The sequence below is a fragment of the Crocodylus porosus genome, unplaced genomic scaffold (genome assembly GCF_001723895.1).
Source record: "Crocodylus porosus isolate Cpor-Errol unplaced genomic scaffold, CroPor_comp1, whole genome shotgun sequence".
Classification (NCBI taxonomy): Eukaryota; Metazoa; Chordata; order Crocodylia; family Crocodylidae; genus Crocodylus; species Crocodylus porosus.
In genome coordinates, this window is record NW_017728939.1 from 1,063,679 (window position 1) to 1,080,988 (window position 17,310).

At 39.7% G+C, this 17,310-nt stretch overlaps 1 protein-coding gene across 13 annotated transcripts in view; it reads left to right on the forward strand.

Moving 5' to 3' along the window:
• The window catches only part of SRRM1 (serine and arginine repetitive matrix 1), a 27,301-nt gene extending 10,242 nt beyond the window's left edge, over window positions 1-17,059 (forward strand). For 3 of the 13 annotated variants that reach the window (XM_019547617.1, XM_019547628.1, XM_019547629.1), the window contains 12 exons: window positions 2,073-2,279; window positions 2,768-2,887; window positions 4,759-5,030; window positions 7,041-7,121; window positions 7,457-7,558; window positions 8,591-8,735; window positions 9,976-10,017; window positions 11,510-11,614; window positions 11,989-12,450; window positions 13,146-13,338; window positions 14,912-15,103; window positions 16,058-16,993. In XM_019547617.1, the coding sequence (XP_019403162.1) occupies window positions 2,073-2,279; window positions 2,768-2,887; window positions 4,759-5,030; window positions 7,041-7,121; window positions 7,457-7,558; window positions 8,591-8,735; window positions 9,976-10,017; window positions 11,510-11,614; window positions 11,989-12,450; window positions 13,146-13,338; window positions 14,912-15,103; window positions 16,058-16,162 (2,026 nt within the window). In that variant the 3' untranslated portion in view covers window positions 16,163-16,993. Of the gene's footprint in view, window positions 1-611; window positions 771-1,175; window positions 1,377-2,072; window positions 2,280-2,767; window positions 2,888-4,758; window positions 5,031-7,040; window positions 7,122-7,456; window positions 7,559-8,590; window positions 8,736-9,975; window positions 10,018-11,509; window positions 11,615-11,988; window positions 12,451-13,145; window positions 13,339-14,911; window positions 15,104-15,347; window positions 15,432-16,057 lie in introns of those variants that run through there. The other 10 variants (XM_019547630.1, XM_019547618.1, XM_019547619.1 and 7 more) reach the window with 10 other exon arrangements.
• Window positions 17,060-17,310: the final 251 nt, after the last annotated feature.

Genomic DNA, 17,310 nt, shown 5'->3' on the forward strand with positions numbered 1-17,310 from the left:
AGAGCCTCAGGTGCATTTGTCGTGTTATATATGCCCTTTCATCTCTACAAAAAGCAAGCGTGCATATGTTCTTGCCATCTATAGCACCAGAAAGATGGTGGATCTGCCACAAACTGGTTGCTATTTTTAACAGGAACTTTTTGTCAGAGTTTCATAGTTAGTAGGGTCAGAAGGGACCTGAGCACATCATCAAGTCCAACCCCCTGCCATTGGTCATGTTTGTAGCAGTGCATGTAACATGTGGACAGTTGTGTCTAGCATGCAGGGGGGCTCTTGTTCCCCCAGTATTCCACTGTGCTCCACTTTCCTTCCCTCCTGCCCTTCCCCAGGGTGGGGTGAGAGGGAGTGTAGCTGTCCCCCTGACAGTCTACAGGGGAAGAGCTGCAGCCCAATCAGGACCTGACCAGAGGGCTCTGAAGTGTGTAAGCCGCCCATAGCACTGTAATTTCTGTAGAGCTACAAAGCCTTGAAGCTGCGTTATGTGCCTTTCCTTTTGCTGAATATGTGTAATTTACACGGATTTATGAAACAGCTGTAAGTGTTTGTTTTAACACAAGTTTTTGGTTGCTTAAAACAAATGTTTATGGTAATTTCTGTGTGGTGCTTCTCAATTAAGTACCTAATATACTCCTAATTTAGATTGAGCAAGAGAAGTTGGCTTCTATGAAGAAGCAAGATGAGGACAAGGACAAGGATAAGGACAAAGACAAGAGGGACAAGGAAGACAAAGACAGCAGAGAAAAAAGGGAGAGATCCAGAAGCCCAAGAAGGTTGTATTTAATACAGTGGTTGTATTTAATAGAGTGGTCACTTAAATATACCAATAATGCAAATTGTACAAATCCTACATGTTTACAACCAGTCCAACTTATTACCGTACATTAATAGAAGATAAATGACTGGAATAGTGGCATAAGCAATGTTTGTAATTGTAAGGATGTTGCATTGTCACAGTGAGGGCCATTTTCAGTGATAATAGCTTTTGTCCAGATTTTCTGTTAACTGCAACTGATTTCAGTCTAAACTTAAATGCTATAAAAACCAAAAATCCAGAATAATTCTGCATTTTGTTTGTACAGTGAGTAGAGAGTATGGCTGTAACATATATGGAATTTAATTTTTTTAAGTGTGTTCCTAAAAGGATGCAGGATTTGAATGTGAATTCTTCTTCTTAGACGCAAATCAAGATCTCCTTCCCCTAGAAGGAGATCGTCCCCTGTCAGGAGAGAGAGAAAACGCAGCCATTCTCGATCCCCTCATCACAGAACTAAGAGCCGTAGCATCACCCCTGCACCAGAAAAGAAAGAGGAGACTCCAGAGCCAGAGCCTTCTGTAAAAGCAAAGGAAACTTTGATTCAAGAGGCAACCTCAACTAGGCAAGTACCAGAGTTGATTTTTACCTTGGAATTAATTTACCATAGGGAATTGTTATTGTTCTGTAGAGTAATGAAGTAATTTTAGATCTCGATGCTAGAATTGTAATGTAGAAAACAGCTACACATCAAAGGATTAGCCACTTTTTATATGGTGTATGAATTTGCAAACGTCGTCCTCAAAAAGATTTATTGCCATGTGGAATACTTGAGAGAGAATCTCTGGAAAAACAGACTGTTTCACTGATACTTAGTTGCATTATTCTAGCTGTGTCCTTTCCTTTATCAGTATTCATTTAGCTTATTTCATTTTCCTTCTAAGTGTTGCAAGACTGAGTTCTAAGTAATGGATATTATCATAAGCGTCATCCCAGAGATACTGATCTTTTTTTTTTCCCCCCAATGCTTTCTATTTGGTTATTATTCAATTCCATTCTTCAACATTTTTGTGTTCCCCTGAAATTAATGTGTGACCTACATATATTGTTCTAATAACCTTTTGGCAGAAAGTAAATACTTACTTTGGACCATAAGTTGTCTAATTACACAGTGGAATTTTAATGGGATAAGGGATGTCCACTGAGTGTGTCGTTCATGATGATCCTTATGAGTGAGAGCACTGGCAGAGGTTGTTTACAAATGTAATGAACATTTTTACACGTGGTACACATTTATATTGTAGGCTTTTTAATTTAACAGTGATATCCTAAAAGCTCCTAAACCTGAGCCTGTACCAGATACTAAAGAAACTTCTCCAGAAAAAAGTTTAAAGAAAGAGAAAGAGAAAGAAAAAGAAAAAGAGAAGCCTCGTCAGAGATCACCATCTCGGTCCAAGTCAAGGTCACGGTCAAGGTCTCGGTCCCCTTCTCATTCCAGACCAAGAAGGCGTCATAGATCAAGGTCAAGGTAAAGTGAATTCTGTCTTTGAAAATAAAACAATAGGAGCTGAATCAATTTTATTATATTTTCCCATTTACACAACTTATGGAGTTATTGCCAAAAATAGTTATAAAAATACCACCATGGTATTCTCCTTAGATTACCAAAAATTTTTAGTGAGATGTGAGACCTCATGTCTTAAAATATCACTCAGGCTAGGAAAGGTTACTTAATCCTGAATATGGCATACAGCAGCTGCTGGCAATTTTACAATCTTCTTCTAAAAATATTTGGATTTTAATTTCTCCTTTGGACTGCTCAGCTTATCAGAGTTTTTAGTGGAATTTGACATCCTTGATATGGCTGAAAGGCAACACTTTTATTACAGTAAAAACATAGCTTTGTGTGATGTGTGTGTTATAAAGCAGCTTCCCTCTTGATTTCTTGTAAATCAAGCTACCTACAGTCAGTAAATCGTAGGAAGTTGCTGTTCATTGAATTTTTGATTGTGACAGGTCTTACTCCCCTAGAAGGCGGCCGAGCCCAAGACGACGGCCCTCTCCCAGGAGAAGAAGCCCTCCAAGGCGAATGCCTCCACCACCCAGACACAGAAGAAGCAGATCCCCAGTGAGACGGTACAAGTCCTTTTTTTTTTTTTCAGAAAAGGTTTTTGAAAGGCTGTCACAAGGGGGGGCGGTGCGAAACGGGTCCTATTCAATTTGGATTTGGCCCAAATCAGGGACAGTGGTTCTGATTCAATTTCAGATTGCTGTCCCTGATTCAATTTGGCTGAATCTGAAGATTCGGTGCTGATTCAGCAATTTGGTCACAGACACAGCTTTAAATTGTTTTTTCTATATACCTTGAGGTAGCAGATGCGGCTCATGATTGTTGCGGTGCTGGGGCAGGTGGAGCATCCTGCAGGAGTGCAGGGGGCCGCCCGCATGCTCATCAGCAAACCCAGTACTTCCACTCCACTTCTGGGTCTGCCGGGGAGCATGCTGGGGGCCCCCCCCGCATCTCCCTAGCTCAGCGATTGACTGTGGGGGGGCCCCGGGTGTCCCTCCAAACCCAGGAGGCACCAGTCACTGAACCGGGGGGGAGCCCAGCATGCTCCCCAGTGGACCCAAAAGTAGACCAGAAGTGTTTCTGGTCCACTTCTGGTTCTGCTGCCAAGCATGCTGGCGATGACGACCCCCCCCCCCAAATTCCTGTGGGACGCTCCATGTGCCCCAGCATCATAGTGTTCATGAACCACCTGGTACCTTGAGGTACGAAGAAAAAACAGTTAAAGCTGGGTCTATATTCAAATTGCCGAATCGATTCGGAGGGTTCCTATTCGATTCGGAGAGATTAATGGGTTTCCTGATTCGATTCAGAATTGGAGATTTGGCCATCAAATCAGGCCAAATCTCTGCTGAATCAAATCAGTAACTGAAGCTTCGTGCAGCCCTACCCTTCAGTCATTACTTCATTGCACATGATTCACTCTTGGGATGATGCAGTTGAAGTTTCAACTACTTTTCTTTTATAAAACTGGCTTTTTAAGAACTTGGTTCAGTCTCTTCTTAGTGGTCCTTTTGCTCAGTGTTGCTAGGAATTTACTCCTTTGCTACCCTGTAAACAATTGTAGTAGCAAAAAAATATTATTGTTCCTGCTGCTGTGCGCATCAGACTTTCACAGTAGTGGGAAAATAGTAAACTTTGGTTTTCAGCAGACGTAAGAATGATAGTAATATTTTCTTTGGAGTTTTGAGCCTTGTTTTCCTTAGTTTCTCATATTTTTTTAAGTTTGTTTAAAAAAAAAGTTCCAGACTTACAATTACTGTAAAAATAACAAAACTTTATTTTACAAGTTGTACAAGTATACCTTTTCAGCATGTTTTCTCACTCAAGATAGGGTTTCTTTTTTTCAGGTTCTCAGCAATTCTGCTGCCAAAGGTAGATTCTGCAGGTACACAATTGCAACAGAACTTGCCACAAATTTTGCCGCAGAATTCTAGAGACCCTATCTTTTTGAGTTTTTATGTTTAACAAGTCTGAATATAAACAGTTTCAAATTTTAACTTGCCTGACAGAATTTTTTGCTTCCTGGTATTAAATTTTTCTATAAGCATTTTTTAAATTGGTTCTTAGCAATATAAGTCTATTGAATAGATTGCTTTTGAGGTCCAGTAGATCCAGTTCTCCTATGGAAGTTTCAATGATTGAGAAATTGGAGCCTAAATAAAACTAATGTCTCCAAAAAAAAGCTCAGCATTTTTTGCAGTTTTGCAGAAAGAAAACTAAAAGGTATTACTAACAAATTGTTTGCATGCACTTTTGTAGTTTGAGTTTAGTTGCCTTTACAGAGCAAGTATATGGAGTATTTGCCAGTTCATTTTGGAAGTACTGTTGTATTTCTTGATAAAAAAAATGCTTGCACATGAGTGAAGTCCTATATTAACACTTGCACACTTCAAACAGTGGTATTAATCAGAACCTAATAATAACTTTGAATTTGCAGGAGAAGAAGGTCATCGGCATCTATATCTGGAAGTAGCTCGTCTTCCTCCTCTTCGCGTTCGCGATCACCACCAAAGAAACCACCAAAAAGAATAGTATCCAGTCCTCCTCGTAAGACGCGTAGACTCTCCCCTTCTGCAAGTCCTCCAAGGCGGAGGCACAGACCGTCCCCGCCAGCGAGTCCACCACCAAAACCACGTAGGTCTCCAACCCCACAACAGACGAATCGTGCAAGAAAAGGCCGTGGCTCTGTTTCTCCAGGCAGAACATCAGGTATGGTCAAATGTGTGCATGTGTTTCTCTTTTCCTCTCCGTTTAATCATTTTGCACTTTTTGATTTATACAGAGTGTATCTACACTATACCTCAGCTGCTGTTGACCATGAAGTAGTGTAAATGTACTCAGCTATTGAGTTTAATGTAGCCTCACATAATAAGGAACTCCATTGTAGGCTATAAAACTCATCTCAAGAACTGAATAAATACTTGGCATAGTTAGCATGCACTGAACTGTGCACTGTGTTTATCACGGCTGTATTGCTAGGAACACCTGATCTAGCTTGAAACTAGGTAACTCAAACAAGTTATCTAGCTGTCCTTTCCTAGCCAAAAAATAGCCTGCCTCAAACTATTGTGTTTTCGGAGTAGAGCAGTTGTTGAACAGACATTTTATTAAATCTGGTCTTTTAATATCAAAACTCTTAATTATGAAATGTATACCGAGATCTTAAAATGACTGTAGTTGAATTAAGTTGGTTAAAATTATGATGAGATGCATTTCCTAAAAGAAAGAATCTCTTCCAAACATGCCTGGTAATTAAACTACAATACAATTCTAAGTCCTTAGTCGCATGAATAACGTACATGGGTTTTCTGTACTGATATCTGTCCCCGATCACAGTGTAACTTCAGATGTGTAGATGTCCTGGGGTTGCTCGTGCAATAGGAAGCATTCCTGCATCTCCCCAGAGGGTGGCAGCAGTATAGGGAGTGGCCTGCTTGCTCTGAACAAATGACTACCCCAGGATAAATATGGAAAGGCAAAACCTGAGTTAGTGTAATGTACACCTGTAAAATTTTACTACCAGTTCTTCCAAGGGTAATTCTCCACTAGACTGACTGAAGCTAACTCAGTTTTGAATTTTGCATAGTTGTTCTCAGTGGCAAATGACAGAACAAAGAGCAGTGGGCTCAGGTTGCAGCAGGGGAAGTTTAGGGTAGATATTGGGAAGAATTTTCTCACTAGGAGGGTAGTAAAGCTCTAGAACAAGTTACCCAGAGGTGGTAGAAGCTCCATCCTTGGAGGTTTTCAAAACCTGGCTAGACAAAGCTTTGGCCAGGATGATCTAGTTGCGATGGTCCTGCTTTGAGCAGGGGGTTGGACTCAATGTGACCTCCTGAGCCCCTTCTGACCTTAATTTTCTGTGATTCTGTGTGTTCACTACTTCTCTACATGTGTACATGGCCCTAATTATCAGAGATCCAGGCTTTCTGTTTCCCACAAAAATGGAGTAAAATGCAGACTTTTCCTCCCTTACTGGAGTCAAATGTGGATTTCTCATTTTAGCAGAGAAACCTGTGGATTTTGCAGTTTTGCAGTGAGCCCTCTGCAGGCTGGTGTTGAGGCCTCCATAGGGAGGGAGTTGGGCAGAGCTGTGGCTGCTGCCCAGCTGGGCAGTGTGTGGGGCTTGAGGCCCTGGGGCCTCAAAGAACCCCTGTGTGGCATGGGACAGGGCTTTGGGTGGCTTGGTCAGGGGGTGGGGCTGGCTCCCCACCACTGTGCACACTCCCAGGGGACACCAGCAGGGCTGTGGGGGGAGCTTTTATTTTTTTTAATCGTGGATTTTTGGGGTCTTATCAGAGAATTTGGGACTTTTTTAAATGGGGGGTGGGGGGAACCAGGATCCCTGCTACTTACACTAATACAAATGTTTCATCTGTCTAGAATCCTAGACTGCATTCTCATAATATTAGTAAATTTGTGTGACTAGGAAAGAACATTTTAAACTTCTCAGTTTACTGTAATTTGAGACATCAGTAATATAGTTAATACACTTCTGTTTAAAAATGCAATCTTTTTTTTTAATTACAAAATCTGGGAGGAGAGTCTATAAAGTAACTCCAAGAATTGATAGGCGTAAGATGGAAACTGCCATATGTTTATGAAAATGTAATGGCATCCTTGAATGTGAATGCTGAAGTGTGTGAGGGTTTTTTTTTTTGTCTTGTTTGCAAATCATAGTTAATCAGCTTTTTCCTGTGTGCTATTTTTTTTGTCTTCTAGCACCTAAACATAAGAATCCTGAGAAAAGAGAGTCTCCATCACCAGCACCAAAGCCTAGGAAAGTAGAATTGTCTGAATCAGGTAAAGTTCTCATTTACAATGATTTTTCTTTTAAGTGGCATAAAAATCATAAAGAATCATGGTCTGTTTCTTGTAGTTGTTGGGACTTACTGGCATTTAAAGCAAGAGTTATCAAGTACTCATAAGGCAAATAGGGTGACCATTTTTCTGAACTCTTCCATAGGCTGTTTCAAAAACATCAGCCAGAACAAAAAATACAAAGAGATTAATTTTAAATATGTAGACAATAAAGATTACACATGATCTATTGTAGTTTTACAAATAAATATTTTATCTGACTTAGTAACTTCTATGTAAGCTGAAATGTGGTTTTCAAATGTACATATATTTTTCAGAAGAAGATAAAGGTGGTAAAATGGCTGCTGCAGATTCTGTGCAGCAGAGACGTCAGTACAGAAGGCAGAACCAGCAGTCTTCATCTGGTACACCATTACTTTGTAATTCTAATAAGATACTTTTAATTAACTTTATTCCGAACACTATTTAATTTAATTCTTTCAGTAGTACCTAAATCATGCTTAAAATGTTATATAATTGGTGCATGTGACAATTAAGTTATAATTTTTGTGTTCAATTTGCTTCATTTACCATAATGAGAAACTTTATTTCCTAATTAAATATGCCAAGAAAATAAGAAAGCAAAGTTTAGGAAAGTTGCACTGTGTATTTGTTGTCATGTTCATATCTTTAAAAGTTTTGTAAACTTAACTAGTATCTGCTGTCAGAAGGGTTGTTTTTCAAGATTCAGTTCTCGTCTACTTGTGTTGAGTGGCTCTTTAGCTCATAGTCTGCTTCACATTTCTTCTCAGAAGTCCGTTTTGTGTCTGGGTTCATGGCTAGCCTTTTAAATTATTCTCATAATAAGAGCAATTCTGTTACTGCAGATTGAGGGCCTATTAACATACTGCTGAGGGCAAACTCATTTAGCTCGTCCTTTGAGTTTTCAGCAATTTATGGGTACATATCTTGTGTTTTGCAACAGGTACCTTTAAATTGAAGCCTTTTAGCATATACATTTCTATGAGTTTACTTAAAGAACTTTTAAACCAGTTATTAAATTATTCCAAGGTTGGCTTTAGCTCTTTATGGGAGAGGATTATCTGTTTAAAAAAGTATTATGAAAGAGAATATATTCCCTTTGACAGACATAAATTAGACTTAGTTCTTGTTGACACTTAACAATTCATTCAAAAACAAAATTTTAGTTCAACTAGTGCAGGTTTGTTTTGGCAGCCCCTAAAACGGACTTGCAGTGAAGAGAGGTTTGTTTTGAAATTGTGGGTTTTATCTTGCTGTCCTGGTACTACTTTCCACCATGCTGTGATGGTGTCTGCAAGTATAAAAAATAAATAAGTAACACGGCAAGAAAAGGGTTTGCTTTAAGAATAAAGCCATATCTATTGTTCAGCTATTAATTGTGCGAGAATAAATTGTGAAACAATTTTCAGTGATAAATTCTGTATTTATAGACTCTGGTTCATCGTCTTCCTCTGAAGAGGAACGACCTAAAAGATCAAATGTAAAGAATGGTGAAGTGGGTAGGCGCAGGCGACACTCGCATTCACGGAGTCCGTCACCTTCTCCGCGAAAACGGCAAAAAGAGTCCTCCCCTCGGTAAGCTTTTTTTTTTTTTTACTTCTGCACAATAGATAGATACAAGCATAGCAGAGGTATGCGAAACAGGCCCTGTTCAATTTGGATTCGGCCCGAATCGGGGACAGTGATTCGATTTGATGATTTGGATTTGATTTGGCCAAATCTGAATCTTAAGATTCGATGCTGATTCAGAGAATCGGCGATTTGGCCGTAGACACAGCTCTAAATGTTTTTTCTATGTACTTTGAGGTATCAGCACTGTTTGTGAATGCTGAGATGCTGGGGCGCATGGAGCATCCCACAGGAGTGCAGGGGGGGCCCACACATGCTTGAGGGCAAATCCAGAAGTACATTGGAAATGCTTTCTGTCCATTTCTGGGTCTACTGGGGAGCGTGCAGGGGGGGCCCTCCCTGTGACCCAGTGCATCCCCCCCGGCTTGGTGATTGGCCGCAGGGGGATCCCGGGTGCCTCCCAGACACCGGAGGCACCAGTGTTGGGGGCGGGGGCCCTGGTGCACTCCTGGGCAGAGCTGGAAGTGCTTCTGGTCCACTTCTGGGTCTGCTGCCATGCATGCTGGGGAGCCCCCCCCAACTCCTGTGGAACGCTCCATGCACCCCAGCATCACAGTATTCACAAGCCCCTGGGTACATTGAGGTATGTAGAAAAAACTTTTAAAGCTGTGTCTGTGTCCGAATCTCTCCAAATGGATTCAAAGGGGTCTGATTTCGATTCAGAAAGATTAAAGGGTCTCCTGATTCAATTCGTATTTGGAGATTTGGCCACTGAATTGGGCCGAATCGAATTGGGGACTGAAGCTTCACATGGCCCTAATATATTGATACATATGCCATAGCTTAAAAATGAGCTGTTCCTTTGCGTTACATTTACATGTATTGTTTGCAGACTCTCAGCAGAAATAGGGGGTGGGGCACTGGGATAATTACTGTCTATATGTTGTACAGCCTGAATAAAAGGTGGTCTTTACACATGTTTTAGATCTTGGGGATGAAAGCTAAAACCTTGATACCAGCAGTAGGCTTCCTGTATAATGCTAGGATCTGGTCTAAAATCTATCAGAGTCATTGACTTCTGTTGGTTTTAGACCCCCATCCCTACAGTTTAATATTAGGAGCTAGTACAGCAGGATTAACTTGATCTGGGCCTTGAAACTTATGAGTTATGTTTGTATTTGCCTGAGTTATGTTTGTCTGTGGCAAACGGAAATTTTGACTTTTGTTTTTTCTCTGCTGCTGTCAGGATGCAGATGGGAAAGAGGTGGCAATCACCAGTGATTAAAAGGTTGGTTAGAAATTAATCTGTTAATTAGAGTTTCATAAATTTAAGATTCTTTAGACAAGCCATACTTTTGTCACAGATGGTGAGCACAGCTTCCCTTTCCCCTGCTCAACTTGCAGGAAGATAAATCAGATAAGAAGATAATTGGCCAAGGAAATTCCAGCTGTCCACTTCCACAGTTTTTTAGTTTTTTGCAAGTGAAATTTTAACATCCTCTGTATTTCCCTAGTTAATAACAATTTTTGTAATTGGTGAAATAAGATCCAGTAAGAGGTTCTTACCTGCACTGCTATTAAAAACTGTTCCAGTAAATTGCTTCTCTTAGGCGATGTAGCTTGCTTGATTCTTTTCATATGCTACTGAAGCATTTATGAATGCTATGGGAAGGTAGCTTTCTTATTGCCACTACTAACCAAAAAGTAATTACAGCATAAGATGTGTCCTTTCTGAGCCAGATTGTAACTAATTTCTTCCTTTAAATGCTGAGCGTGCCTGTTTGAATTTGCCAGTCTTCAAAAGATGGTGCATAAACTCCTTGAATTTGAGTACAATTTCCATGATTTTAAATGAGAATAAATTCAGCCAAGGTCTCTGCATCTGTGTAAACTATGTTCCTAGTCTTAGTTATTCTCCATATTAAGTGTTGAAGGTGTGACTAGATAGTATTATTGGTTTGACCATGATGCTTGAAAACAAATGGGTATTCTTTAACTCATGTGAATTCAAGTATGTGGTTTCATGAACAAAGTTTAGTTGTGAAGCATCTAATACCCTTATTTTTTCCACAGCGGTATATTTGAATTACATCTTAACCAGCAGGTTATATTCAATGAATGTCTTGTTTGTTCAAAGCTGTCCTGCTGTAACTTTTTTGTTACTGGTCTATCTTTGCATTTTTATTTAACTTGAGTCATGGAAAAGCTGTATTTTTCTTGCACAAAATAAGCCGATTGAGCTTTTCTGGTGTTCTGGAAGGACTGTATTTGGCACACTTTTCCTCCTTAGAAATAACTTGCCAACCTTTTTCTTTAAAGCATAAAGAACCTAGTTTCTGCTCCAAATATTTTACATTAACAAAGGTAGTACTTCAGTCCCTCTTCTTTTTCTATTTTTCCCTTTGCCTGCGCTCGCTGCAGTATCTAGTTTGGTAGTACACATTTCTTCTTGGAATTGGTTGATATCTCTGTGCCTCTGAATTTGTAAACCATTTAGGTATCCCAGTTCAATAATAAATATTTTCTTAGTCTCAGTTTTAAAAGCTTGTATGATAAGGCAAATACTACAGCTTTCATACCATGCTCTTGTGAAAACTTGGCAGTTTCCTTTTGGTGGACATAATCATTATTAGACAATATTAATATTGTAATAGAATCCCCTTTGGAAGAAGTGTTTGAAATAGGTAAATTTTGCATAGTTTTTGGGGATAATGACAACAGCTGGAAAAATTTAAGCCATCGGATATTAGGTCTTTTAAGCGACTCTTCTCTCATTATAGTAGGAGGAGAAGAAGTCCGTCACCACCTCCGGCCAGAAGACGGCGCTCACCTTCCCCAGCCCCTCCACCGAGACGGCGCAGATCACCTTCATTACCTAGGCGAAGGTAACTATTGAACTGCATGGATTGCTTTCTATTATATGGTGTTTGTAGAGCTATATAACTATGTACTAAAAGAAGGAATACAACGATTTATGCAACTGATGCCTTTAACACAAATCTTTTCATGGGAATTCTTTTTTTTTATTAGTTTTATTTTCTTTGGGTGTGGTTTAGTTGGCAAAGTCCTAAGTGTAGCAAGCAAGTGCTCTCATTTTCTAATATGGAAATAACTGTTAACATTTGAGGTATGCTCCAATGTTCTTAACTAAATACTGTTTAAGAATATTTTAAAAGTGGACCATGGGAGTAAAATCTTTCCTTTGATCCAAGTGCATTTCTCTTGCTACCATACACAGCTTCTAAACTTGTTTTTTTAGGTCTCCATCGCCACCTCCACGCAGACGTTCGCCTTCTCCCAGAAGATACTCTCCTCCAATACAACGACGATACTCTCCTTCTCCTCCCCCAAAGAGAAGAACCAGTTCTCCCCCTCCCCCTCCAAAGCGAAGAGCATCTCCTTCACCGCAGTCGAAACGCAGAGTCTCACATTCTCCTCCACCAAAACAAAGAAGTTCTCCAGCTGCAAAGAGACGTTCCCCATCTCTATCTTCCAAGCATAGGAAGGGATCTCCCCCCAGCAGGTCTAATCGTGAAACCCGATCCCCCTTACAAAACAAACGGCATTCACCTTCACCACGGCCTAGAGCTTCCCATACTTCTGCAAGTCCACCACCACTGCGAAGGGGAGCTTCATCTTCACCCCAGAGAAGGCAGTCTCCATCTCCAAGTACTCGACCCATCAGAAGAGTGTCAAGAACCCCAGAACCCAAGAAGACAAAGTAAAAAAATAAAATAAATTGGCTTATAGATATGGAAAGTAAAAATAGTTAAAGCAAGAGAAGAGCCACCCATGGCTCTGTCCCGATCCTAGCCCCAGGGTCCCATTTGCCGTCCTGGCTGGGCAGTGCCTACTGCTGCCGAGGCCCCACTCCCTCCCTCACTGTGGGCCTTGATCTGCCCCACACCTCTTGCCCCCCAGACCACCAGCAGGGCACTGCTCTCCAAACTGCTGGGCTGAATTCCTGGCTGCCTCCATGCTGCAGCTGCCTGCATGCACGCGACATTTATATGTGGCGTTATCAGCTATACCAGCAAAAAAAAAAAAGCCAATAGTCAATAATGTTAATTTTCCTTTTATCAGTACTGATCTGATATGCAACTGATATATTGGTGCACATCTAGCTGTTATCTAGGGAAAGATACTGAGATTCTTGTAAGTCTACTGTATCTTCTTGGTGTGCCATTTTGCTGTGCCTGGTAATGTTTTGGATCTTCCTTTCTGCGATCATTTTGTGATGCTACAGCTAACTGAAGCTGAATTCTAACAGAAGTTAAAGGATTAACCAGAACGTTAATTTGTAAACCTGTAACAATTTGGTAACATTGCCATTGCTAGTTACAGAGAAACGCAATTACTTTGTGTGCATTTGGAATAAAAGCAAAAGCATTTGACTGTAGACTTTTTATTTTTAAGGGCTTCCACACCAAGTCCGCAGTCAGCGAGAAGAGTATCATCATCCAGGTCTGCATCAGGATCACCTGAGCCAGCACCCAAGAAACATCAAGCTCCTCCATCCCCAGCTCGGTCTCGGTCCCCTTCCACTAACTGGTCTCCGCAAGCTGTGAAAAAAGCTAAAAGCCCCACGCAGAGTCCATCACCTGCAAGGGTATGTGTTTTTTTTCTAATAAAAATCCTACTGATGTAGAATAGGCATGGAGGGCTTTTGTCAAATGTATGACAAGTTGATCCTGTTAATGCTTGATTGTGGTCCTCGGGCATTTCCAACCCCATTCCATAGTGCATGAAAGTACATTTAAAATTATAGGATAGTAAAGGCTGTTCCATTTTAAAATAAAAGTTTTTCATTTGGTCTAAAATGCTCTTAACGTTCAGATTTAATCAGTGTTTCAGTTTTCGCATTTGCACATGCTTTTAAAACAATGTATATAGCCTCAACGATGATGATCAGTGATATAGAGCAACAGCCGTACCAGGAGAGACTGAAAGGCTAGGACTCCTCAGCTTGGAAAGAAGGCTGATGGGGGAGATATAACAGAGGTCTATAAAGCCATGCAGGGTGTGAACAAAATGAATAGGCACTGCATTTAAGTTTCAGAACAGTAGAACTAGAGCCACTCACTGGAATTAGGAGATTCATATGAAACAAATAGCAGGGAAGTACTTTTTTACTCGGCATGCAGTTAATGTTTTTATACAATATGATAAAATTATGCACAATTTGTAGGATGTATGTTGTTTTAATGAAATTATTGATATCATTTAAGGTCCCAAATCATAGTGAGGCCACATTTTACTGGGACCTGTAAAATTTGAGACGATTACTATGCTGAAGACCCTTTGGTTTTAAAAGAAAACATAGAATATAGGCAGAGTAATGGTTCTTGACAACTATTGAAGTCATGTTGCACTTCAAGGGCAAAACATCCATGTGTGGTGCTAGTACAGGGGTTTTCAACCTTTTGTTAATAGGTGTACCTCTGGTGGCCGGATGCGGAGCAAGGGGTGGTAGGGTGGCACACAGTTGGACATGGAGCAGTGGCAGTGTGGGGTGGTGGGAAGTGTCAGTGGCCACCACATGTGAGCTTCCCTCGCCTCCTGCCCACCCGCGTATACCCCCTAGGGGGCCCTTCCAAGTACTCTGGGGGTATGTGTGCCCCTGGTTGACCACCCCTGTGGTAGTAGAAATATTGTCGACTGGTGTCAGGTGGCTAATTGGAGCCTATGGAATTTTATCTCTGGGCAAGCCGTGTGTTCTTGTGCATTGGGCACTGGAATGGAATACAAAAAACCTTTTCAGACTTGCTGTGCTGTACATTAATTGTAAATGGAGTTTAATGTACTTTTTTTTTAATCCCTTTAATTTTTACCATCTGTGGAACTCTTAGTTGTATTGCTGCAATAAATTGCTTCTAAGCTCTTAATGCATAACAAGCATGTTGCTTCCCAGTGTAGATGATCTTTTTTTTTTTTTTTTTTTTTTTGAGCTTGAATGCTTCTGCTAAGAAATGAGTTTGGTATATATGAGTTACTTGATTTTTTTTTCCCCTGAGTTCATGTTGAGCTTGTGTGGTTTTTTTGTTTTGTTTTGGGTTTTTTTATTTATGCACATAAATTGCACTGACCTGCACAAAAGGATTGATTTGAATCCTTCTAAATAAAGTAAATAAAAAAGCTGACATGCCAGGCATAAAAATCAAATGTATTGCTCTTATTTACAGAATTCTGATCAGGAAGGTGGGGGGAAGAAGAAGAAGAAGAAGAAGGATAAGAAACACAAAAAGGATAAAAAGCACAAGAAACACAAAAAACACAAGAAAGAGAAGGCTGCTGCAGCAGCTGCTGCTGCTGTAGTGGCAGCTACTACCACATCACCACAGGAGGACAAAGAAGCAGAGACAGAACCTAAAAAGGTAGTCGTGGTCTTTAATGTTGAAATAGCCCCCGAGCCTATGGTTTCAAATGCAATAGAATAACACCTTTAAAGGCCTCGTTATTAATGGGAGGATTGGACAACAGTGTTCAAATTAGTAGGGCCTGTATCAAGCTGCCACTTAGTTCAGATGCCCCTTCATTATCCCAGGTTTGGGATTATAGAGAGATGCTCTTGAATAATTCCGCTTACGGGTGAGTAATTCTAGTTTCCCTTTGTTTCAGTCCTGTGCTTGTGAGAAGCTATTAGTGGACACTGAAAAAAGGGACTGCCAGTATAGATGAGATTGTCAGGGCAGGGAGGTTCAAAAATAGTAAAATTCCCAATTTCTACCCTGGAAAAATGTAATCTATCAGATAAATGCCAGTTTTTTGTATTATTATTTTAAAGGTGATCATTAAAAAAAATTGCCATTTTTCAAATATTAAAAGTACAGGCACACTAAGACTTTAACCGGGTACTGTTTCACAGATGAATAGAGAGATTCTGTTTTGTTCTTAATTCTGTAGGTTGGTTTGTGTATACTTTCTGCTGTATTTGTCCACCAGGTTTTGCACCATTGACATTTTGAATGCAAAATTACCTTTATGTATCTACAGAGAATATAGAAAGCAGCTAAATGGCAAAGACTGTTCATATCTAAAGTCTTTCAGGACCCCAACATGTTTTCTATATAAATATGCACACTTTTTAAGTCCTTCCAGAAATTACACCATCAAGTTGGAACAGATAGTTAACTTTAGCCAATATATTATTTGACGTGCTTCAGACTTCTGATTAAATGACAAGATTCTAGCATGTCAGCTGGCTTAGAGGCAGAAAACTGTAGTGAGATTCTGTGTTACAGTCTGATCTGAAACTGCAGTAAAAATGCTACTATATCAGTACCTAGTGTAGCTGCAGAAATAACTGCTTTATTTTTTTTTACTGTAAGGAGACTGAAAGTGAAGCTGAAGATAATCTGGATGATCTAGAAAAACATCTGCGAGAGAAGGCACTGAGATCAATGAGGAAGGCACAAGTGTCACCACCGTCTTAGGCTGAAACCTTTGATATATGTACATTTTATTTGGTTTGTACTCAGAATTCAATTTCAAATTGCTAAAACGTGTTTGAGCTTTAGAATATAACATTTGTTGTAATTGCTAGGTTGAGGTTCACCATGTAAAAGGGCATGGATTTACATTACAAAAGGCGTCCACAGTGTACTAGTGACATTCTTTCATTGACAGCTGACGTTATTTCATTTAGAGTAAGACATTTTCTTTAGAAGCAGTAAGATTTTTTTTTTTTATAGTTTTTAAACATTGTTGGCAACTCCACAGTTTCTTTAAAATGACCAAAACCTATACAATATTTACGAAATTCACGTTTCGGAGTTTATTGCATCTACTTGCGTTAAACTACCAACCTTTGTGGGTTGTAGATTTACCCAGAAGCAAAACCACTGAATTATCAAAGGTGTACATACAGATATTTTAATGCCATAATCTTTGTTCTTTAATGTTGCCTGTATAGCCTCCATTAAAGTGAATCAAGCATAGAAATTTAGAATTGTACATAAATGAAAGCATATTGTTTGCCAGGACACTGTGGGTTTATATTGATGTAACAAGTTGATTTGGAACACTGGAATTTCATTTGTATTCTTATGTTCTTTTTTTAAAGGGCAGTTTCCATGATCAGCAGTCCCAGAAAAGTTCCTTCAGTTACATATATTTTATTTGTGAGATGATGTCGTTGCCCCATTCATAATTCTTGTCTCGTTGCGGTTCTTCTGAATGATATACTTTCAGAGCTGTGGTCTTTGAAAACCTGGAGAACCTGAACTTTGGATATTGTCATGTTTTCACTGTTTTTTGTTTTTGTTTTTTTTAACTAAAGCTATATAAAGCTTGTGGATTAAACAAAATAAATTTCTAAATTTAAAGCAGTGCTGACTGTTTTTCTACCCAAATTAAAATTGCTACTTCCTCTTGTACAGGATCAACAAAAACATAGATATGGAAAAACTAAGGTGTTCAACATACTGCATTTTGCAAAATGCAGCATTTCTGCTAAGTCCTTTCTTACTGTTGGTAAAAATAACCCCGAATCTGTTAATCGGGGGTCCTATAGGCTGACTTATTTTTTTTGTAAAGCTAGCATAAAATTGATGTGACCAACCTTCTTGTGATGCTTTTTATG